We start from the raw sequence: 25,764 nt of genomic DNA, 5'->3' as shown, positions 1-25,764 counted from the left end.
GGAAGGACAGAATGGATCCAAACAATTACTGAGGGTGTCAAACACAATATGATGCCATTCCGTCAAAACAGTGTGCATCTGTGTGTGTGTGTGTGTGTGTGTGTGTGTGGGTGTGTGTGTGTGTGTGTGTGTGTGTGTGTGTGTGTGAGGACTACCTCTACCTGTGTCTGCTGCGGAAATTAAATTGTCTCCTGTTGCTACAATATCATTTAGGCAAAGTTGAGGAAATTGTGTTGAATCATGAAACAGTTTGGGAAATACGTTTATTCGCCTTCATGACACTTGTATTAGAAGACTGATACCACTTTAATGTTTGTCCATTAATATAAATGTAAAGCTACCGCCAGCAGTCAGTTAGCTTATCTTAGCAGAATGACTGGAAATGGTGGAAGCAGCTAGCCTATATGCTAAGCTAACTGGCTGTTGGCTGCGGCTTCCTATTGCCTGAATCGGTATCCCAAACCAGAGGCTTTTTTAAGCTGACAGCTTTTGTTGTGAGCTAACCGCACAAACAACCTTTACTTATTTCATTCAAACCTACTTAAGCAATAAAAGCTAGATGTTCACCGCTAAACCAGCAATCACACCTTCAAGATTATAATGACAGTAATAATACATTTCATAGTCTAAAACTTTTATCTGAGTGTTATCCTAAAAATATCTTCTGATTACTTTACTAATAGCTTAATGGATTTCAGTTTTTAATTAAAATGCTGGAACTACTTTGCTGATAATTTATTCCAACACAAATGGCATGTGTTTGAAGTTGTTTCCCATAATTGTTTATTTCTTTTGAATTAACACAGCTGTATTTTTCACATCTTGCATACTTATTCATAGCTTCATGTCAAACATATGTGTGTCCATATGGACGTATTTACACATTTATTCTCAGTTACAAATTGGAAACACAAAGAAAGTTGAGGACAGAGTCGAGGTATCTGTGTGCGAGTCTTAAACATTGCTTCTCTGGGCAGTGTTTCATCATAGTTATGTATGTACAGACCCATAAACAGCTTTTTATGAGGCTGAACTGTACATGTTTATCACACAAGTTCCTTTATTGTATGGCCTCTGCACCTTGTTCCAGACAAGGTAACATACTTTCCTTCAGTGGGTAAGAAAATATGTGCACAGGATGTATAACACACACACACACACACACACACACACACACACACACACACACACACGCCAGCACACATATATATGCATCCCATTTCCAGACTCCCCTTCCTCTTAACCCCTGCCCCTTGACCTGGCTTTGTGCTGCGACCCTTTAAGACAACAGTGGTGCTGCTATTACTTAGGTTGCATAAGGACTCTTCTGTAAGATCTGTCCTTTCACCTCATAAAGTCAGGATGTAATATAGTCCAAGGAAAGTCTCATACGAAGGCCAGGATGTACATATCAGCCACACAGTCCCATAAATCAAGAAATAAAAACATGACATGCACCATATCCAGGCTTAATCAGACCTCTGCCTCCTCCATACTAACCTCTTTACTTGCCTTTGGCCTGTGTTTCATATGTTATCTTTAAAAAAACAACAGACTTTCAATCTGAACAAAGTTGCGTAAAAGCCCTTTACAATCTACAGTAGACCCAACCATAAAGTACAGTACTCTTTGATAACATGAAAACACTGCAATCGTGAACTTCTCGTTGTAGTACTGCTCACCACAACACTGCAAACAGCTAATGATGAACACATACATCAGCAAAGTTTCCCTGTTAAGTCACTTCATATATGGGAAAACAAAATAACAGAAAGTTGCATTATGGGAGTTGTAGGAGACTGTGTTCTTGGAATATAACCCATTATCAGGACTTAAAGTGAGGATAGGCTTCTGCTGATTTGGATTGTTCTTTTTTCAATCTGTATCTTGTGAGTTGCACAACTGCACTAAATCAACGGAGAACCCCTTTAAACATTGTTCTATCAACATGTCCATAATAGTTACGGTTATTGAGCTAGTTTTGAGCTTGAAGCTTGATTGCTTTGTCTGAGGACTTCACAGTGTAAACAGTAAAGTTAATCAAGGTACGGCAACACTGTGGCAATGATTGAAAAGCTAGTATATTAATAACCATTGGACATTAAGTGGTAACTGAGTGATATCAATTTCCAATAGGCTAAGTAAAATATTAAAAGAGACTAAGTATATCTGACCCAAGCTGATATGAAGTTGAGTTCTAGCGTTGGACGGCCTGAAAACATTTAAAAACATGACTCACTCCTGTAGATCTCTTTGTAACTGTGACTTACAGTCAAAGAATCATGATGACATTTGCAGACACAGAAAAACAGCACTGACACACAGATACTGTGGTCACAAACAGCACAACAGTGAGTGAAAGACATGTAACAGGATATTTGCTGAACCAATCAATATGACACTCTCAAGAAAACAAACAAAACATATTATGGCGAGCTTCCCCAAATTGGTGTTTACAGCTGCTGTGTTGCATTGCAGAGCGTTTCTGTTATTATCCAATACAAGCAATACCTCCTCCTAAGGCCTTTGTACAGCACATAGTCAATAGATGGACAGTTGTGTTATTAGCCAGTTTACAGCACTCTTTCCTGGTAACTCCCTTTTAGCCTTGTCCTGTCCTCTACCAGCTCCCCTTGGTGTGTTACTCTACCTCTAACAGGCTGTGCCTTGTCCCACATATGTCTGAGCATCAAACAGTGATGAAATGAGGGGAAGTGGGAGAGCAGCGATGGGGGCAATCATGAAGCATAAGAAGAGAACGAGGTGCGAGCAGAGATTTGGAGACAAAGAAAAATATGTTTGAAAGACAAAAAGATAAGCAGAGAGAATGAGAGTGTGAGATGGTCTTACATAAGCCATCCCATTCTCTGTCAGATGTGCAGTTTGCTCATTAACACCAAGGTCACTGCTCTTCCCCTTCTTTTCCCGCTCGCTTCCGTTCCTAGATCGCAAACGCTGGTCTTAAAATGAACGGGGGAGGGGGAAAGTCAGATCCAAATGGGCAGAGAGGCAAAGAGCTGTGGTTCAAGCAGTCCAAATGGAATTCAAACGCCAACTACAGTGTGTCTCATGGGAGATTAAGCCACAGAAATACTGTTCAGTGTCAGAGAAAGAGAGAGACTCAACCTGAACAATGAGAGCGGGGATCTGAGAAACAAGACAGCGGGACGGAGAGATCTGTTATGTTATTATTGAGCAGGGAAACAGACCAAGGGGTAAGTTTGGGACTTCTAGATTGTAGATATTGATCCCAAGCTGCTTTGGTGTTTGCAGCCACTTTCATCCTCTGGGCTCATACTCTGACTCTTTTCATCTTTAAATCCTGAGGAGCACTGAGGTCTCTGAACCTTGACTTCCTGGCAAAACATTCATATTCATGGTCATCCGTTGTGCCTCGACCCCGCCGCTTTTCTTGGAAATTAAAAAGCTGCCCTCTCCCTGGACTTCCTAAGTATCTCCTCCCACATGTTCATCTTTCTTTTTCTCATTTCTGCAAACAGAAAGAGAAGAATATATCTATGTGGCACACGGCCTATTTACTTACTGCAGGGCCTATTATGAGATTTGCTGCGTTCTCCTTTGTTTTGACGTTAAGCCTCACCTCATGTCTGACTGAGATAGTCATTGCATTTCACATTGCATGAGCACGGTATGACTAAATTTGCCAAAGGTGGAAATGTTGACTTACTTTTAAAGCTCTGCAAAATGTATTCACAGACACAGCTCACCTTGGTTTAGACGTTTGAGCTTAAAATGATTTGACTGCCTAATCTGACAGAAGTTACTGGTTGCCAACTTTCTCTTGCATAATAAGATAGAATATTAATTTCACAGTTATTTGTGAATGACCGTACACATTAAGAAGTCCACAGTCATGCTAGAGGCTCTGTGAGGCTGTACTTAGACACAGTGGTGCTTTGAGCTGAATGCTAACATCAGCAAGCCAACATGCTTACAGCAACAGTGACCACCTGATTATTGGTTTAGACAGCAGAAAACATTGTGCTTCTATATTTGCAGATTTAGTGAAAGCATTTGATACGGTTGATTTTTCTGTACTTATAGAAAAAAAAATTCATTATTGGCTTTGACAGGGATGCTCGAAGCTGGTTTCGGAGCTACTAATATGATAGAAGTCAGTGTCTGAGGATGTGGGTGAGCGCAGTCTGATTCCTGACAGTTACAATGTGTGTGCCACAGGGATCTATTCTGGGCCCAGTCCTGTTCATTATTTTTATCAATTAAATTGTCTCTCCCATGCATGGTCATCAAATGCATCTATATACTGATCATACTATCTTGTACTGTATTGCTGATTCTGTCCAATTAGCCATTGAGCAACTGAAACTCTCTTTTTGTTAAATGCAACATTCTCAAAGTTATCGTAAGCTAAAACTCAATGCCAATAAAACGAAATTCATGTTTTTTTTTTCAAGATCCAAAAATATAGACAACAGTAATCTGCATATCTCTACTGTCAATGGTTTAAAAATTGAAAGGGTTACAAATACCTTGGCATCTGGCTTGATGGCAAATTTGTATTTAATGGCACACAAGGAACCTTGTGGGCAAATGAAAGATTAACTTTCTATACAGAAATTAAATCAGCTTTCATTTGTAACATACATTACGTAACTTAAGTACATTACTTAAGTCACTGACTTTCAGTTTTACATAGGACATGAACAGCAGTCTCCATTTCATCTATAAATGTTAGATTATTTCCCTTTTTTGTTGCTGCATTACATTGGATTTTGTTCATGGATATCAAGGATTTAGCACTTTTTAGGCTGACCTGCAGAGGAAATGGAATAAAAGAAAGCCCAAGAGGTCTGAGCTTTTTACAGCACAAATGCAGTATGTAGTAACAAAGCACATGTCGAGAAGCTTGTTGTGAACTAGTAATGCCATGAGTAAGCGTATTGTGCATGTGGAAGCAGATCAGGTCAACCCTAAGCTTAGCTGTCAAGTGTGAGCTGTAAACCCCAAAAACCCCAGTGTGCAAAGCAGCTTCAACAGAGCTGAGTATGTGAATGGAAGAAAAAAAAGTTAGACTGCATAGTCAGGGTGCTGCTGAGCCTCTGTGGCTCAGCAGTTTTGGCATTAGCTCTGGAACATCAAGATGGAAGAAGGGATTAGCCGGGTTCTCAGGGTAGATTAGAACAACAATAATTCCCAAATTCCTTCACAATGAGACTCGGAAAGGGAGGAAGCTCCCTTTTTCTAGTGGGCCAAGGTCAACAGAGAGTAAGGGGGAGGAAGGGGGGAGCGTGAGGGAGAAATACAGATGGTGTTGGATCTCCCTGATAAATGCAGATTTAATCCACAGGAAGTGTTGAAACTGATACTGAATTCTTTGGCAATTTTGTTAATCTTGTGAAATTCGTACATCATATTTTACACAAGTTAATATATCTAACTTTATACTGTAATTGGGAAAAGAAAAATATAATTGTCTGAGGCTTGCATTGAAACCCTGAGAGTATCATCAAAAATAAAACTTGGTAACATATCACCACATGACATGCAGGCATGCAGATATATATCTCTCTCTGCATATGTCAAATGCCTTTGCTGCCTGTATGAAACCAGACACCGATTCGTCAGGATGAGAAGCAACCTGCCTTACTTTTCTTTTTTCAGCTCCCCTCAGCATTAAAAGCTAGGGTTGGGTGAAACACCACAAAGCCAATTCACACATTCCCCTGCATCACGACAAACCCAGGACACTGCAGCCAAGGTATGAAGTGCCTCCCCGATGCTTAGTTATCTCCTTTTTTGTGCTTTGGCAGAGAAAGAAAGGTTGTATAATGCTGCAGCAGCAATGGGAACAAATACAGTTTGCCATTTTAGGATGCACAAGCATACATCTACTGTGAGCAAAGAAAAGAGAGATCATGCAAGAAAAGCAAATCCAAGTTTATTACTCCAACCACATGCTTCCACTGCCAGAGAACTTGGCTTTGGAACAAAAGAATAGCAAAAGATTAGCAGTTTTCCATTGCTAAGTGTATGCTAAACAGTGGAAGCTTAGAACTGCTTTCCAGACCCTGGGAGAGATCCTGCATTTAAATGCTGCTTAAATATGTTTAAATCAGAAGAGGGACAAATATGAGTCATAACAATAGGGAGGGCAGTGGATGATGGCAGGGAAATATCAAAGACCTAAGGGATATATAGGGCATGATTTAAAGGAAGGAACATCAACATAGGGATGAAGTGAAAGTCGAGGTTCTCAACGACCAACCAGCTGACTCTAATCAGGCATTGCCCAGAGGACAAGTAGGAGTTGGAAGTTTGCCCAACTGATAAAAGCTGGCTTTATACCAACACTAAGCTGGCACTTCACCAGTTGCATTACTAAGCAAAGAATTTGAAAGTCTCAGGGGTTTCTGACTTGTGGCGTTTATATGGAGAGAATGTGAATATGCAGGTCTTTAACGAGGAGAAAGTTTTTAGTCAATTAGCCAAACTATTCAAAAGAGCACAAACAGAAGTTTGGAATGAGAGGAATTTCTCCGCGGTATTGGTACAGTATGCGCGAGAAGCCAACAACTTGGAAAGGGAATTTGGCTCCCAGTACTCTCTGTGTAACTCTTTGTATGAAAAATAATTGGACCTTGTGGGCTGGTCCTCTTAATTCCTTGTTATACACAAGCTAAAAAAAAATGCTTTGACATTAATGCAATTTGTGGCAAATGCCCCTAAAGCTGGAATTCAAATAAGGTTTGTGAAAGGTTATACAACCTGTTTAGCAAGGAGAGGATCAAATGTTGGTCAGGACAGGCATGGGAAACAAAGTTCACCAGTTCAAGAGGTGCATCTTGTTATACAACAGCCCTGCAATAAATCATACATTTTTGCTGAGCATATAGTCATTTTGTAACCCACAGCTTGTGGTGTGGTACTAGATGTCATTACGCTATAATGTGTATGTAATATTGACCTAAATACTAGAGATAAATCATAAGCAGCAAATCAAGATTTTCCATCCAGTGGTCACAGTTTGAATTTAAGCAGCTGTGTGGGAGACGGCTGGAGTCCAGCGTTCGTGTTCTTGTCTCTAAAAGTCAGTGGAGTGCCAGTAAAAGGTCACCAGTAAAGTGGTGCAATCTTTGAATATGACACACAAGTCATTAACCATTAGCTCCATTAAGAAGTGAAGAGCCTGAGATCCAGCCTGAGATCCTGAGGCCTTTCACAGATAAGACTACGTCAAGATCCAAAGTTCACAGTCCAGCAGAAACGTCTTTCGCCTTACAGAGAAACACAATGCACCATGAAAGACAATGTTGACAGCTAATGTGTAGGTCAAAGGTGCCAGGATTTCTGCTTCTAAAATCCCCCGACTTATCTGATGAAAGCCTGAATTGTATTTGTACTTGTCATCGACTCACAGTCTCACTTGACTGAATGAAATCAGCCCACCATCATTGCCTCCTCGCGGTCTCATTCAGTGACTCAGATATGATGCATTAGCATTCGTGGAACAGAGCTAGCCTGCAGGGCTCTGTCACAGAGGTGGATTTCACAGGTTGTCTCCTCTGTTTCATCTGGTCAACTTTACGATAACATGCTTTGACCTGCTGATCGTCAGAAGTGGGCGTTTTTGACTATGAGGACAAAGGTACGGTGTGATCACACTTTCGTTCCAGCTGACTCAAACGAAACATTAACGAGGTGAGCTTACGTCAGTACCAAGAGGAAGTAAAGCCTTTTTCTGCATCCAAGCAAATTTGTAGAAATTCATACACAGTTTTTTGCCTTCTACTTTGCACCACTTTCAGCAGAGATCTAATCAATAGTCAACGACATCTCACAGGCTGTATGTTAGTAGATAAGAATCACTGTTCTTCTTGGACACGCTTGGTTTCCCTCATCTCCTTGGATTTCTTCACCCCCCCCAGTCTTCTCTGCTTCACTTCCTGCCTCCCTCCTCTCTCCTGCCCTCTCTCTCTTTTTCTCCTGCATGAATGAGTTTTGGACAGTAAACACAAATGGGACTAGACTGGGTCAGGCCTTTCTGGGGACAGTTGGTGTTTAAACCAAAGCAAACACACCGACCGATTAACAACACCTTCACCTGATCTTTACCCAGAACAGGCCTTGAGGAAGTGAGAGTAATGCCAGCAAGCTACTTAGAAAATGTCTGTACGCTTATATGGCACATACAAATAAAAAAGGAGAGAGCAGCGTGCAACTTGACCCTAATTATTCAGCATATACAGTATGGTATTAGGTATCAACAAAATACTCCCTATGCAAGGACAAATAAAAGTGAAGAAGTGTAAGAAATAAGGGAGTAGCCCAACAAGTGTGAGTTTAAGAGGGACTTGAGATGGAAATATTACACTGTAAGTATTTTTAGAAAATAACTTTTGTGGCTGCGGCAAATATGACACTTTAAAACCCTTTACTGCCCAAATGCCACAATTTGCGTCACACTTCATTCTCCTTCTCGGAGTCATAAGTCAAATTTAAACACACAGTCATGTCACATACGCAGCGTGACTTACACATCCTGATGTTGTCATTATCTCAGATTAGAAACCACTTTCAAGATCGTCGTCACATTTTTTTATTACTCTTCAGTATCAAAGTAATCCACTGATAGTTGTGTGTACATCCACGGGTACATTGCAAACAGGAACTACTAATGGTTAATTCAGCATACTTTTAATGGTGCCAATCTTCCTAAATAAAAACAGGAGGAAAATTGGACTCATGATAACATTACACTTCCTGTCTACATCCCCCAAAGTCCCCAGAATATGGAAAGTGTAGTTCCAAAACATATACCGTGATTAGCTCCCAGACTGAGAAGACAAAGAAAGATAATAGGAGTTACAAAACTTTTGAAATTAACTTTTTTTAATCACAAAGGCTCAGAATGTCTGATCGGCATGGTTCTGATGGAGGTCTCAAGGTTGTGAAGGCAAGCTACAGTGTTAACCTTCAAAACCCTGATTTATAGTATTTACTGTTTTCTTAAATATAGTTATACAGTATATTGTGTGTATTATATGTATGTAGTATATATTATAGCATGTACATGTATATAGTTTTGCTAAATGGAGTAACCCCAGACTTATAGTGTAAGTTTTGGGCATATGAGATGAAGCTGACCTGCTTCAGCTTCCTGTCACATCGGTGCCTTTTATGTACAAACTATCTACACTGTAATCTGTCAGCTGTAATCTGAAGCCTCACTGAAGTTCATGTAAGATTCTGCAAAAGTACTGAAATTATATGACAGGAGAGATAGCATGCCAGGACAACGAGCAGTCAGCAGAAGTTCGTGTTCTTTTCATTTTTGATTAAGTCTTCATCAAGAACAGTAGAGCACTGATGTAAGAGATTAGTGGAAAGGCTGTGTTTGCATTAGCTCTGTGTGTGTGTGTGTGTGTGTGTGTGTGTGTGTGTGTGTGTAATATCTGTTGGCGTACACATGGAACGGTACAGGACGTCCTTATCAGGAGGATTTATATGCCTTTGATTTCTGGTCATGCTCAGGCAGTGGGGCAGATTGTCTGACCTCATCCTCAGTCATGTAATAAACTGTCCTCTCAGCTCTCTCTCTCTCTCTCTCTCTCTCTCTCTCTCTCTCTCTCTCTCTCTCTCTCTATCACCGCTGTTTACCCTGTTTATGTCTTTCCCCTCAGCTCCACCAATACCTCAACTGCTCTCATGTTTTCTCTCCAATCATTATTGTTTGCCCTTTGTTCATTTTTAATTCACATTTCCCCATTGCCCGGCTTTTCTCCTGCTTACAGTAAACCTCCCCTCCTTTCCTCCCTTATTCTCTGCAATTACCACCCCCATGGAGAAAATCCATTTGTCATGAATTTAGATTTTATAATGCAGTAAGAGCCATAAAGTTGTTCTTTATTTAGCATTGGCTGTGATGGGCTGCTCTAAAGCAGCAGCAGGTTGAAGGCTATGCAAAACACTGAGTCAAGGCCACCTGCATTTTAAATGGTGCTGATGCTTTGCAATTAGAAAAAAAAGGTTGCTGTGGTGGACTTTTAATGAGGTGGAGGTGGACGATCTGTCGGGGAAGCCATTTTGCAGAGAGAATTTGTTGGTAAATGTCTTTATATTCATTCACATATTGCAGAGGTTATGTTTTGCCTCTAAGGGGTCAGTGAGAACTTTCATTTCAGGTCGGAAAGCAGCTCCTCTGGCAGCAAACAACTGCATTTTGTGGCCAAGTGCAGATTAACAATTTCAAAAGCTTCTGCTTACAATGAGCATAATGCAGAGAAACTGCAGCGATCAGTATTATAGTCAGTATTCAGCAACACCGGATACTTCAGGCAAAATTATATCCATCAGGACTTACAACAGCACAGAAAGTTAAGAATAAAGAGCGTCGTATCACACCGTGACAAATGTCCCCAGAGCTTTCCCATCTGTCCCCGCATACTTAAGAGTAAGCTGACACTGTCTGTCAACGTCTGGTGTCTTACTCATCCCCGCCGCCTTTGATAGGTGACAGTAGCACGCTTTCTTAAGTCCGAGTCTGAGACACTTGTTAGACAGCGACTGATGCACTTCACTGTGATGGGCTGACAAATTTCATAGAGAAGCTTGGCTCATTTGCATTTGAGTCTGGCCGTGCGTGGCCCCCTGGGCAGCACAGCAGCGTGTTTGGCATGAGAGGGAAATGTTTCTGTTACTGCTGCATTTGTTGAACAGGCGTCACGCTCTGCCAGTGTTTGGCAAACCAACTTTGAGGCCTGACTTTTTGGGTGTTTGGACAGAGCATGCTGAGATATGACACAGTGCGGTATGTGGGGAAGAGTCACAGAACATGATGTCTGTGTGCTGAATATTTGGCAATGCCACACAAGGAAGAGTGCATTTCAGTCTAGAATACGCACCCAACTGCTACTGTAAGTTTCCAGTTTAAATGCGGTCAATCATTTATACAGTCACAAAACCGCAGGTGAGATATGAGCTGCCACTGTAGGTCAGTCCTTTTAACTCCACATTGACTTCACACACACACACATGCACCACACACCCTGCAGTGAAAAGTGGCTATGACTCACCACAGAGCCCCCCTCCACTTTAACCCCCGCCTGTTCCCACCTCACCGCAACACACATTAATTCAGCACACGCACACACCGGTTATCTCCAGTGAGACATTAGTGACAGATCTATTGGTTGTGAGGGCAAGAGGTGGAATTGATGGAGAGATAGAGGGAGGCAGAACGGCAAATGAAACAAAATGGAAAAAAAAGGAGAAAAAACTAAAGGGGCTGCAGGAAAGAGAATGGAGTGATGGACAACAACGCGGTCCTGTTTTATATTCTGACACACTTGAACACACTGCGATGCAAACACACACACACACACAGTACAGTGTGGCTTTGTCTCGCTGGGACAGTGATGACTCATTCTCTCCTGTCGCCCATGGGACTGGAGAAACACACACACACACACACACACACACACACGAGAGGGGAACCAATTGATGGGCATGATGATTGATAGGAGTGGGGTAGCTATTATGATTGCAGTTGCATAACCAAGGACAAGCTGCAGGAGCATTAGTGTGAGTGGACTGGTGTGTGTTTGAGCAAGGCGTCGGTCGATGGCACTGCTCCATTCGCTGGTGTTCGTTTCTCCCTTTTTTGTTTAATTTTTAACAGTGTTCAAGCCCTCTGCTGAATGTGTGCTTCCTGCTCTAATTCGAGAAAGACCCGCCTGTGGTGAGCAACAACAACAACAAGTGGGTCTTTAAAGAAGGAAAAAACGGCCCAGTCTTCAGTCTTCAGTCGCCTCAGTGTTTATGTTACATAACAACGCTTGTGGCGGAGCTTAAACGGAGAATAAAGATAAACAGAACAATAAAGGGTCCTGTTAGTAACTAATTTGCTTCTTTGACTTTTTTCAGTGAGCGCTAATGGGCAAACAGAGGGAGGTCTGTAAAATGAGTTGTGTCTGTGCATGCACTCGCACCTGCAGGCCGAAGGGGGAGATTTGTGGTGAGAGGATGGCAGTATGTTTGGCACGCACTATGAAGAAAGGCACATTGTCCTCATTAATTCTTCATTTACCACTTAGATTTCCCCTTAAGGTTCTTTCAATGTAGAAAATGTTTGTTTCACACATGATAACAATGCCACATTTTCACACACACTAAATATTGGACATCTTGCTGCCTGAAGCCACAGTATAGAAAGTTGAAGGGACTTCTATGCCAGAGGTACAAAAACCTCATAAACCTCATATGAGTGCAATTCATTTAATTAGTGTGACTGTGCCATTACATCAAATAGAAATATTCTACATGTCTTGTGTATTACATTCTATACATATTTCTCCAGAATTCAGCCTCACGTATTGGGCATCTTTGCAAAGTTTGAGAAATCCACAACAAATGTTTGGTCAGGCAGATATAAAAGATATTTCCATTTTATTACAACATGGGTTTTGGCCATTGTGCCTGTTGGTTATAATGCTGCGCTCATCATGTTAATGTCTTGGATTTGGGAATGTGGTACCATTGCCAAAAAGATGTCCAAGAGGTTTTGTTTTGTGTGCAGAAATAGATGGTTGGTAACACATTCAGGTGTGACTTTCATTTTACCTTCACAATAAAATGGTTTAAATAATCTGTCTGGTTTGTTTAACAGGCTGCAATGTCTGACCCAGTCTCACAAGATAAATATGTTGGATCATGAGAAAGCAGGAAGATCATGTATGTTACACAGAATTGGATTTATTTCTCCAGACGTTCCTCTAATCTTGTGGATTATTGAATATTTTTGCATTTTCAAATCAACACTGCTTTGTTTTAGAGTCAAAAAAAGTTAGGAACCATTGGTCTGACTGCTTGTTTCGTGGCCAGTTGAACTTTGTTCTAGCGATGTCTTTGCTGAATACAACCTTTACTCACAGTAAACTGGGCATATTGATCACTGCTGGCAGCTGTGTGTGATGGAGGTGATAAATTATACTCAGAGGAGCAGGCAGTTGATTGGGTTGAGTGTGGCTTAATGAACAAATGGGGACACAAATGAACACACACACTCTTCATATTTCTTGTACCTTGCAGCTCTTGCTCTTGTCATGGCCGCTGGTTTGTCCACTGGCAGGGCACGGCGAGCACGGCTCCTGGTGGTAGTACTGGCCGCCCTGCAGGCCGCTGTAGTGACAGCAGCCGTAAGGCGAGGGGAAGTGCGTGTACCACAGGTCCTCGGCCAGCGGACACTTCGGACAGGGATAAAGCAGGCCCTTCCCTTGGGCCTTCTCCACGCTCACCTTGGGGTTCCTCATCCATCTTCGTACCTGGATGGGAAAGAAGCGTTCGTGTCAAAAGCAGTTTGAAGAAAAAGGTTTGTGTCATCTCATGTTTACTTTCTTTTCTTTCCATTCACATGTTTTTGTAAGCACTCGCACAGATGCTCCACTAACACACGCATGCTGTCAACCCTGCCAGCTGCTCCTTTGATCAGAGAAAGAGGAGTTTCTCATGTTATCCCTGATTACATGTCAGTTGAAGTGGGACACACACACACACACACACACACACACACAGTTGCACTTCAAAGAGGCACAGATTGCTTCTCTGCGCTGCCACACATTGAGCGCATGAATCATAGAGGGAACACATACATGCGCGCGCACCTGTCGCATGTTGATGACACAAAGCTGATGGCACCCTCAAATCCAATGACGAACAAAAATCTGTCGTGTCTAATCTTGTCCAAGTTTCCTTGAAATCTTTTGCCCCGACTTGCTTTAATATCAACAATACAACAGGAAGAACTTGGAGGAAGCTCTCTGCAGAGGGCCAGTACAACCCACCACATCACTAACCGTAACACCTGGTGAATGTGTGGGTGTGGGTATGCGGATGTGTAATGCTCACGTTGTGGGGACATGCCTTCCTTATGGGGACAAAACACAAGTCCACATAATGTAAATCATTACATTTTAAGGTGAGGACTTGGGTCAAGGTTAAGGTTAGGGCTAAGGTTAATTGTTAAGGTTAGGCAAGCAGTGGTTATGGTTATGGTCAGTCTCCAAGAAAGGGGTGTAAGTCTATGTAACGTCCCCAAAAGTGATGGTCTGAGTGTGTGTGGGAAAGCTGGAGGAGGGGTGATGAAAGTGGACATGAGACGGGGAGAGAGAAAGGCAACATTTTAATGAGAAGCCTTATGAAATGCCGTCCTGCTGCGTGGGTCAAACATTTAGCAAACACACACCGCGGGGCACTAGCCTAAGAGTCCAGACAGCTGTGACACACACCGACACACACGCCAACACACACACACACACACACACACACTGAGACTGAACGCCTAAGTCGAAGGGTTGCCAGACAGCGTGTTAAGGCATGTCGAGTCTAAAGGAAAACAGACATGGAAAAACACTCCAGCAGGTCAAAGCAAAAACAAACCAGCCACTGTAGGACAAACACACAAGTCCAATGACACACAGCTGAAGTAAGGACACCACCACACAGGTGTCTTCACACAGATCATGAAGAGAGGGTACGTGTGATTGGCGTTACATCCAATTAGAGTTATTTTATTTAATTCCTTTATTTGGCATCACATTCAGTGCGGAGTGAGAAGTGTTATGGCATTACCCCGTGGATCAAACGGTGCGCTGCCATACCTCTTGTTCAACGCGTCACACTGACGATGAAGCTGACGAGAGGTGTCATCCGAGTCTTAATACTTTTTCACCTCAGGCACAAAAACACGGCACTCACATCAGCAGGGATGTGTTTTTCTTTCTGGAGCTCGCTTTAAAACTCGGTGAAGAGCTGCACGTTACATCATGTTTTTTGGTGGGCTTGTTTGCTCATGTGTAACACGCCGCATCTCAAAAGCTGCTGACTGCATTTTGATGCAATTCGGGGGACATGTTGCATCCCAAAACGACATCTCAAAATCCCCCCGATTGCTCAAATGGCATGTCTAATCAATGTTTGGAGGAATGCTGCTCTGTGTCTGTATCTCCTCATCAGACATCATGTGAAACGTAGCCTACAGAAACACACACACACACAGTCATTGATTTTATATTTCCTTCTATCATTTCTCCTACTCATTTGGGTGACACAGAGCTCTGTCTGGACTCTCCCCATTATTTGATTAGGCTTATTTAGACAAAAATAGAGAGACAAATATATCCTGAAGCAGCAGCAGCAGCAGCAGGCATTACTTCTGATTTGGGGCTGTGTGCTCATGCATATCTGGAAGCTTCTTTTTGTCTTGCTGTGGTAGGAGGAAAGCCAGTTTTATACAAAAATATGCAGAAGAAACACAAGAATAACTAAAGCATTCACAGATAGATAGATAGATAGATAGATAGATAGATAGATAGATAGATAGATAGATAGATAGATCCTCGGGCTAATTACTGATTAATATTTATGTTTTGTTTAAAAAAATTCCACGGGGGACTCGTCGTAGCAGAATGTGCCTGTGGGAGTGCATGTGTGTTTGTGCGTGGGCGTACACAATCTGTCCATGCAAACCAGCCGAGTCATCAGTGATCCACACCATACTGTACGCCATCTGAGACCAACACACACAATAAGCCACGTTTGGAAAACCCCACTGCGAGCAAGAACACACGTCGATGACACAACCGGACTAGAAAAGTGTCTGAATTCTACCCGGCAACATAAGGAATATTTAATAAGTGCATAAGTGATTGTTGATTGTTGCCAATTTGTCGTTATCCTGGAACACATCGGCTCCCTCGAGCTGAAAATGTTCTAACTTGAACACAGTAACCTGTGCAATAAAGCCTTACTTCATTATCTGATTTATTATACGACACCATTTGGGAGTAATGGAGAAAATAATGTTGTGCCATATTCCCAAAGCAATACAGTGATTATTGAGTGAATGCATCAACCCACCTCTCCTTCACAGGCTGGAAGTAATGTTAGTCATTTCCTTCCTGTCATACCCTGCAGTCCCATTGCTCAGTGTTTTCTTTTGATCTCATGTAAATCGGCTGCAAATTATTCAGATTTGAAGAAGCAGAAGTTCAGCTGTTTGTCAAGCTTGGCATATTTTGAGTGAGTGTAACAAACGCTAATGGAGGTTTAGACAGATGCCCACCAGTCCAGCAAACCCCTCATGGTGTCAACCAATTTTGCAGTAATTCGTATTTTACGCTACCAACACTGTGGCATTATTTACATTAGGAGCTGATGCATCTCATCTCTTTTGAAACACAGCTGCTTTCTTATCTACTCTGATTTATCAGATTTCATGCAATTCACTTATAGAAGCACAAAGGTTGCCAGCGCTTCACTACCATGAATATCTAAATGGATTTTTAGCTTCTTACAGATTGTTTGCATCTATTTATGATTGGAACTAACCTTTGCTTTACTGTCAATGAGTGTGCCTTTGATTAATAGATGGATCATTTTGTCTATGAAATGTCAGAATTTAGTAAAAAATGACTAGTTGGTGTCATCAAACAGTTTAAAAATCAAAGCAGTTTAATTTGCACTCATGGAGAGATAAGAAAACAAATACTTCCATTTGAAAAGTCAGAACCATGGACTTTTTTTTTTTGCACTTTTACTTAAAAAATGACTGATGATTACTGACAACCAATCCTGATCATGAAATATCCCTGGTTCATATCATCCTCCAGCAAACACTCTAGCAATTTCTCTCATCCTGATGTCTCATTTAACATTAAGCAAAACAACATTAATCAATTACTAACATTAACAACTGCAGCCTTGATAGTATTCATATAAAGCAGGTAAGTCACTCAAAAGGGTCACTTTACAATAAGCCATCAGGCCTGCAATCACACATGTTGACTAGTCATTAATAAACCAATCACGATCTACTTTGACTTGATAATTTGGCCATAACTCTTCAATCAAATAGCATGAGACAAATAAATGATAGTATAATTCTGCTGCTATACTAAAATCCATCATAAATATGGTAGGGGTGGGATTTTGGGGCAAAAATGTCTGCAGTGGTAAACACTGAGAAAATCCTGGTTAAAAAAGACAATAAAGAATTTATTGACCGCTACTAAAGCCATTAGTTGCAACTTATAAAACCTTTATAAGCCTAATTATAAAGCTGCACCAAACGTCCTCCAAGCGCAGTTTTGTAGTCCATTAAATCACTGAATTGGACTTTTGTTTTTGGAAAAGTCAGCAAACACACACTCATTACACAAACACACCAACGAGGGAAGCAATATAACGCAAACTATTAAGGTTACACAGCAAATGAGCCATGTGACAGCACTGCAGCACAATGCATGATTCGCTGAGTAGATCCCAAAATATAAGACCCCGCCAGCTCAATGATGTCATGTTTTCTACACAACAGACACTTGTGGGTTCTGTAACGCAACAGTGTTTTGGAGCGCACACACACACACGCACAGAGAAACACACGCACACACAGTAAACACAGATACACAGGGAGCCGAATGTTGCGCCTGATTAGCGCGGCTTAGCTCTCACAATGACATCATCTCTGGCACGCATGCACACACACACACACACACACACACATGCACGCACAGAAAGAGAGAGAAGGAACACTCCGGCTGTGACACCTCCTCTCTCAGCCAATACTCCTCTCACTCTGCTCGTGCAGGTGCATGTGCATCCCCAAATGTTTGTGTGTCTGTCATCCAAACTCACCTTTCTCTTCACAAACTGGAAAGCTGAGCACTTCTTAAAGGAAAAGGCAGTCTTCTCTCCCCCTCCTCCCACTCCTGCACCTCCTCCACCTCCCCCGCCACCTCCTCCTCCTCCTCCTCCTCCTCCTCCTCCTCCTCCTCCTCCCCCGTTCACCAGCTTCATGGCCGACACCGGCACTCCGCTTGCCTCCGTAGATCCCAGGATGACGGACAGACTGACGGAGTGAAAGAGAGAGGGAGAGTTTTCTAAGGCATGAGGAGAAAGCTGTGGCTTCTGCCGAGACAAGAGCAGAACAGCAAATGAGAGAGATGCCTCTGTTGAGGGAGAGAGGTGGCAAAAGGAGGATGCGAGGAGGAGAGAGAGAGTGGGTGAGAGAGGAGGTGGAGGTGGAGGAGACAGATTGATCAAAATGTGAGGGAGAGAGGCAGGACGCTGCAATGAGATTACTGGAACAACCGGGTGTCAGGGTGGAGATAAAGACAGGGTGAAAGTAAGGGAGGAAAATGCACACAAACATATGGAGAAAGGAGGAAGAGGAGGAGGAAGGTACCGCTTCTGTTGCTGTGAGGACAAAACAGCTCTGTTTACAGTTCGGCGTCTCCTAGAAAGCATCTCAGTGAACTGCCTGACGTGTGGGTGAAGTTTAGCCATACATGTGCAAGTGTGTTTACATATCCCTGCAAAGTGTGTGTGTGTGTGTTTGTGTGTGTGTTTCTTCATCCTCCATACCTTTAAGCTGGTGCGTTGGCTGGTTCCGCTGCAGCTTTAACAGCCTGATTTTACCCGAAGACTCCTCTGAAAACTGGTCCCAGATCAGACGCACCAACTCTTGCTCCTCAGTTACAGGTGTCCCTTCCCTGCTGTCACTGAACTATGCCCAAACACCCACAGGAGGGTGGAGAGAAGAGGAGGGGGAGCCTGCGATGATGTCCGTTTCAATAAGAGCATGTCACTGTGTGATTAGTGTGTGTGCGTGTGTGTGGGTCCCCAGTGATGCAGTTGTGTGGAGAGCAGTGTGAGTGAATCCGCCGTGGTCAGCCTGTAAACAAACAGCCAGGAAGTGTTTGTGTGAAAGCATGATGAGGCGTGTGTGATGTGTCCAGCTGCGGTCCTCTGGCTCACACCAGCGCTACTTTATCAATGAAAGGCTCTGCAGTGAGCGATGCCGCCTCCCCTCCCCTTCTCTCTCCTCCCTTCTCTCTCTCTCTTTCCAGCTTCCTCACTGTCCCTCATCACTACTCTGCCCTCCCCCTTTCCCTCCGCTCGCTCATTCTTCCGCTGCAGTCGATGGCGGCACCTCCTTCTCTCTCGTTGCATCCCTCCTTCAATCTACCTCGCCTTACAGTTCATCCCTCTTCTGGACTCTGAAATTGTCCCAGTGAGGACAAGAAGAGGACACCCAGAATGCGTCTCCACCACAGTGAGGGTTTAATTTAGTGTGCAATCTGTCCTGACAGCTTCGGTCCAGCTGGATTTGATACACACACACACACACACACACACACACACACACACACATCATCATATCTGTGTGTATGCCCTTGCCTCTGTACCTGTAACACAGGGTTGGTTTAATTTCCTGATGTGACACCCATGAGCGATAAAGCTGAATCACTTTCCTTTTATGAAGCCGTGAGCGTCACGTGTGCAGTAAGCCTGGTTGCATAAATAAAATCATGTTTCTAGTTCTTCGCTGGCTATATAGCCTGAAAACAATAAATTATAATATCTGAAATATTGAGTCGAATGAAAGGACAGCTTGATTTTTTACTTCCCTTTAGTTGTCATATTCACTTGGATATTATATTACAGAAATAAATGCACATTCAGCAGGTTTTTCCTGTATTATATTCTTCTTCTCGTAGGCTATCAATTCAAATCTGATGTTTACTGATTCGATTTCACCCATGATGAGGAAATTAGTTTAAACTTGACCTTTGCCTCAAATGGCCTGAGGCCTTTCTAGCTGCTAATGTCAGCTAAGTGTGACTTGAATTATAATTGGGGCCGGATCCACACTGCTGTTCAACTGCTGGTCGTATCTGATCGGTTCTTGTTTGCCAGGAGTTAGTGAAAGCAGCTTTAATCATGACCGGCTGGAGCGAAAACACGGAGGGTCTTGGTCAATTGCTGCTATTGCTAAATAGGTTAAGTTCAGCATTTTTTGATGGAATTTTTTGACATTATTTGCTTTATCATGTTCCTAATCCAAGAGATTATAAACATATTGACATACAGGATTGGGTATGTTTCCTTACACAGGCAAATTTTACCATACAGGAATACCTCTGTGGAGGGATATTTAGGCCCATGGTACCTGTGTGTGAATCAGTGTGCTTAACTTAACTGAACAGCATCTGCTTTGTACTTGCCAGAAATTCATAAAAGATATTAAATGAGTTTGGTAGAGTGTTTCATACAGTGTAATGCAATTACATCAGCTGTTACTGTATTGATCAAGGCAGATCCAATTAGAAAGGAAAGGTTAAGAACCAGATCATTTAATGGGAACAAACATCGCCTCCTCTCACTGTGGAAATTAAAGGGTACTTCTTAATAACACTCGGCGACATATGTGGGAAGCATTCAGCGGAAATTAAACTCTTATTACGCAGCGAGCGAGTCAGTTTGCCTCGGCTTCATATTGAGACAGATGCAGTTCTCCTTGGAGGGGAAACAATGACTGTGCAGTATTCACTGTAATCAGGATCAGTCAGAGGCCCCATCAACAGCGACTCAGCGGTAATGACACAGAAGAATGATTGGTGAACTGGGCTATGCACCCAGCTGCATGAAAACTGAGGGCGGCCTGCAATTTACCAAAGGAAGCAAATGACAGATTTCTTCTCCAGAAAACCGCTTTGTTTTTTTGATTTTACTGGCATCTCCTTACAATTAAATTTGCCTATAAAATCCTCTTTCAGACTTTACATACTGCAATTGGTTTTATTGAGGATGTTTCCCAAGACAACATCTGTAGTCCTTGGAGTTGTTTTTAACCCTCAAATGCTTCTAATTGCATAAAGGATTGTTTGAGCCATTAAGTGCATTTTTAATACTTGCCTCTCTGCATTTAGTCAATAGAATCAAGGTACATAAAGGCTGTTTTGGCTTTTAGAATTTAGGCTCCAGTGGTTTACTTCATTGAATCTAGTCATAAGATTGAGGAAGACAACAAAACTACTTTGCCGAAATATCTCCTCACAGAGCTGTAAGGACTCCAGGGTGCTATTATGGACTCTGACAGCAGCAACACCCTTACATAACAGCATAACAGCAACATTTTTTCACTCAAATATACAGAACAGCTCTATGGCACATAAATTATTATGTGATCTCCCAAAAGACCCAAAGAGTCCCTGCTGCTCTTGTGGATTCAAATGCAGCTAATAAATAATTAATAACAAGGTTTCTTAAATGGTTCAGAGAATTGCCAAAATTATAGCAAAGTCCATAAATCATGGATTTTCCTCGAAGTGAGCTGGATGCAGTGAAGTATCATATATAATAAAACCAAAGCCTCCTCCTCCTCAAAAAAAAAAGGCTTCCATTTGTGAGGAGCACATCTTACACAGCGGCTGGTATTTACATGCATTTCCAGGCTTGTTGTTTACCCAGAATAATCAGAGAGCACATTTCAGACTGAGAACTTTTAATGGAAAGCCAAGCGAGGCTGTTTTAAGCCCATGTGATGGTCAGAGGTAACATACACTTGCTATCTCAGACTGCTAATTAGGTCCACTGGGCATGTTTTGATCATATACTGCACAAGACCTGGTAAAAAAAAAAAATCTCTGCTAATCCTTTTCAGCCCTTTTAGAGAGAAAAACCATCCCTGCTCTATTCAACTAGACTCTCTGATGAAACACGTGCATCCGAGAGACGGCACAGACAGCGCAAACTAAACGAACGCAGTGAGAATATATTTCTCTATCACATTATTTTGGTTGCTCATTTTAACTCTTTGAAACTCCTAAAAATACAGCGCTGGAAAATAACAGTGTGGATTTTTCTAAGCAGCCAAAAGATGAATCACAGTGTAAAGGGCAGCAAAAGATCATCAGTGGAAATCGATCATGCTCCTGTTCATCCTCGCTCCACGTCCCATCTCCACCTCTGCCGTCAGTTTAGCAGTATTCACACTGACAGCAAGTTTCTTTTGCAAGAGCAGATCAACAGTGCAGATGAGAGGGTGATGAAAAGGCCCTGCCAGCCTGTCTTCCTGTCACTCTCTATTTTTGTCTTTGCCCCCTGACCTGTCTCCACTGCATCAAACACAATTGATTTCCGCTGTCCTCCTCAGCTCTACACATCCGATCAGATAGGCAGGATCACGGTTTGTCGTCTTGCCAAGGGTGAGCTTTTTCTGGGCACGGACAGGGCTGACCACTGACACCCGGAGGTGAGCTCATCACTGGGAACGATGCCTCGAATTCCCTCCACTGCGGGCACCTGACTGCGTGCATCTCTGTGCTGTGCAACAGCGTTTTCTGAGACACTTTCAACACTTTCTATAGCTGTCTTCTACTCTTGACTCCGAGCCCCTTTCATAAATTAACCATATTCCTGCTCATCTTCCACAGGCAGCAGCAAAGAGCATCTATAGGGAAAAGTGCTTCTCTCATATGCCAGCCGGTCTCAAGTTCTCTCCCACGCTGAAAATAGTAACCCTGCCTTGCGCACGTGTTGTCACAAAGCGCACGAGTCCTTAAGAATATGCATATATCTGTCACTGTATAAGTGTATAAGCACGTGTTTGCGTGTGAGATTGTTAGCATTTATGCACACAGACAGGATTTATGTGGTGTGAACGTTAGAAATAAATGTGCTGGAATGACTGAGGATCAAGGTATAAGTTGGTGTGTGTGTGTGTGTGTGTGTGTGTGTGTGTGTGTGTGTGTGTGTGATAGTATCAGGATGAATGAGAATGAGTGAAGGCCTGCCACCTGCAAGTAAATGCTGACTTTTGACAGGTGCAGTAAATAACATTAACTTCCTTTGACACCCACATTTGACTAATGAATAGAGTGATGAACACCGTTTTGGGAGCGTGAGCGTGTTTGTTAACGTGTGTGTGTGTGTTTCAGTGATACTTTCTTATTAGGCGTACTTTACCTCAAGGCTCTCCCAGGGCCTAAAGTCAAGCTTACTGAATCTATCATCGCCTAATGAGCAGCAGACACATAGTCACTTGCCTACTGTTGGTGCCAATGTGTGTGTGTGTGTGTGTGTGTGTGTGATGCGTGGGAGTTAGTAGTGATGGTGTCTGCAAAAGGGGGGTCGGGCTATGGCAATCTAGTGGGGCACACACACACACACATCCTCACGTGCCCATGATCGTGGTGCCTTTCTGTGAGGTTGTGTGTATCTTGGGTGTGCCTGGGTACAGTAGTGTGTGTGTGTGTGTGTGTGTGTGTGTGTGTGTGTGTGTGTGTGTGTGCGTGGGAGGGAGTGCAGCCATGAAACAACTCCCAGTGGGACTGACAACACTGCAGTGCTGAGCTAAGGAGACAGAGGGAGAGAACGGGAGAGGAGAGAACCAATTACAGTGGCTCACTGGCCGACTCTCATCACTGTGCTCAGTCAGCTAAAACAGGGGCAGCGACTGCAACACGCAGCGACTGAGACTCCCTCACTCAGGATTTATTCTACATAATGTTTCATTTGCCATGACACTTCAAAATAAATATTTAACATTCTGTACTTTGTGGAGCCGTGGAGTTGGGTCACGTGACTTGGACTCGAGTCAAAACTTTAATGGCGTCAGACTTGACCGGATTCAAAAATCAATTTTGACTTTAAAGGACGAGGCGGATATTCTGTAACCTGACGCAACAGATGGTTTGTTGCACAGAGCCATCTGGGAAATCATACTGGGAAACTGTTTAGAAAAGGAAAGACTCTTTCAAAAAATACTTGGCACACAATTGGATGAACCATCTGTCTATCACTGTCTATGACGGGCTAACCTCAACCAATCAGATCAACGAAGCATAAAATACGACGCTGAAGCCGGTCGGGAAATGAGCGAGAACAGAAGAACTATTAAAAAACACATCAGTGACTCACACTGTGGCACTGAGTGACATGTTCCTCCATTACAATCAACACATGCTGTAGTTTTTCATGAGTCGATCCCACATACACTGTCCTGCTGCCATAAAAGCTGAATAGACACAAACACAAAATGTGTCTTAATCCGCAGCTGAAAATAGTCCCCAATAAATGCAGTCATCATTTCTCTCTGTGATGCTTGTGTGAAAAACGATGGTGTTTTAGAAGAATGCTTAGCTTAAGAAAGATTTACATGGTCAGAAGGAATGATGGGCTCCAGGCTGAGAGAGAAGAGGAAGCCAAAGTTTTGTGCTTTGCCTCATGGTTATGCACTGCTGCACTTTTAAAATGTCATATTTTACTTGATTATATGCTTTCTATGTACTCTATTTTTACCTGTGTTTTATTGTTTTCTGTGGTTTTAATTTCCATCTGATGTTATGCATTGTCTTTATTTTTATTTTTTTTATTCTATTATGTCCATTCTATGTCTTTCCTATGTGAAGCACTCACTTGGTGCATGTGATTTCTTTGCTGTAAAGCACTTTGAGCTGCAATACCTGTACAACAGGTGCTATACAACTATTTATTTAACAAGTCCATTGTTTCATTCCAGGAATGAAAGCAAGCCCAACAATGCAAAAATTGACATTTGACCATTTTTGTGTTTGTTGAGTCAAAAACGCTTGATGGCAGACATTTATGGGGCAGACCAGAAAACAGAAGTTTATCACAGTATAATTCAATCCACTACAATTACACCACTAATTAAGGACTAAAAAATAACCTTAGAGCTGAGCACTTTCACTGGCAAAAATCATGCTGGCTATTGTGGCCTGATGTCAAGAATTCCTGGTATTTTGTCCACCCCCTGTTCAAGGCTATTCAGACAAGGCAGGGCAAGTTTGTTTCTGCAGCACATTTCAAACACAATGGCAATCCGAAGCGGTTTACGTAATGCGTTACATAAAAACAAACATCTGTTGAGCACTGCCTGCTTCTAAACATATCACCTTTACATGGTCACCTCACAGCGGGACACAGAAGCTTGGTGTTTGAAGACATTGTCCTCTTTTCACTGATTTCAGTAGAACAGGGTTCAAGGTGTCTACGACAGCCAGCAAGGGCAACTGGGACGCGCATGTCCAGGTATTATTTGACTTTGATAGCACGGTGTGAGAAAATGTCAAAGTCAGCCGCTCTCTCACACCTCAGCGATGAGTGGAGGTTCTGACTGAATGACTGCGATTTAAACTTACTGAGTATGTTGATTAAGGAAGTTCTGCAAAATGTGATTTCATGATATAAAGATGAGTTTTTTTTCTAATTCAAACCTATGTTGAGAAGCACGAAAATAATTCATTTTGATGATATTTATTTCTTGCAATTAGTATTTTGCATTTCTTTTGAAACGCTTAATGCTGAGCTTGAAAGGTCATTCTTTATCTTGGAAACAGCAGTTTTTTTTTTTTTATTTCCTTGCGTGATTTAGAGCTTTCCCAATCTCATCACAGGCAAACAGAACTGGACAAGTGGGATCAACCAAAATGTGAAAACACGAGGCAGTGAGGTGCGGGGAGACGTCTCGGATTGGTTGCAGAGGTGTCGTGGTTGAGTCACTTGTTCACCACCTGACGAATGTGTGATGTGGCATGTGACAGGTGGTGTGATGTGCGGATGGTATGTGTGAGCATAGACAATGAATATTATTATATATAGAGACTTAATCAAGGTTTGTTATTTTCATTGATATGGATGCATACATAAAGAGTGTTACACACTGCTCACAATGCAGGCAAGCATCACATCAACACCGGTGAACACTTTCTAAGGTGTTCCTCTTCTGTAGTTCTACATAGAAGACAAGGTTGCAGTGAGGACTCAAAGCTAACTCATGATGGGTGTGTTTGAGAGTTTGAGTGTGTCTGAGAGTGTTTGTTCCAGACATGAACCTCAGCACATACCTGTGAAAGGAGCAGTGAAGAATATTACAGTATTAGCATCATGTGATGTTTGTTGTTTCGTTTTTTGAAAGGCGGC

At 42.4% G+C, this 25,764-nt stretch overlaps 1 protein-coding gene across 1 annotated transcript in view; it reads right to left on the bottom strand.

The window, feature by feature from the left end:
- The window catches only part of sgk1 (serum/glucocorticoid regulated kinase 1), a 35,895-nt gene extending 17,025 nt beyond the window's left edge, over window positions 1-18,870 (bottom strand). Inside the window, exons 1-3 of the mRNA XM_076756867.1 lie at window positions 18,400-18,870; window positions 17,671-17,884; window positions 13,062-13,301 (exon numbers count right to left, since the gene is read on the bottom strand). Coding sequence (XP_076612982.1) covers window positions 13,062-13,301; window positions 17,671-17,832 — 402 coding nt within the window. The 5' untranslated portion in view covers window positions 17,833-17,884; window positions 18,400-18,870. The remainder of the gene's footprint in view (window positions 1-13,061; window positions 13,302-17,670; window positions 17,885-18,399) is intronic.
- Window positions 18,871-25,764: the final 6,894 nt, after the last annotated feature.

This window comes from Chaetodon auriga, chromosome 18, assembly GCF_051107435.1.
Source record: "Chaetodon auriga isolate fChaAug3 chromosome 18, fChaAug3.hap1, whole genome shotgun sequence".
Lineage (NCBI taxonomy): Eukaryota > Metazoa > Chordata > Actinopteri > Chaetodontiformes > Chaetodontidae > Chaetodon > Chaetodon auriga.
Note: the sequence above shows the minus strand (reverse complement) of the source record. Positions and strands in the feature narration are given on the sequence as shown.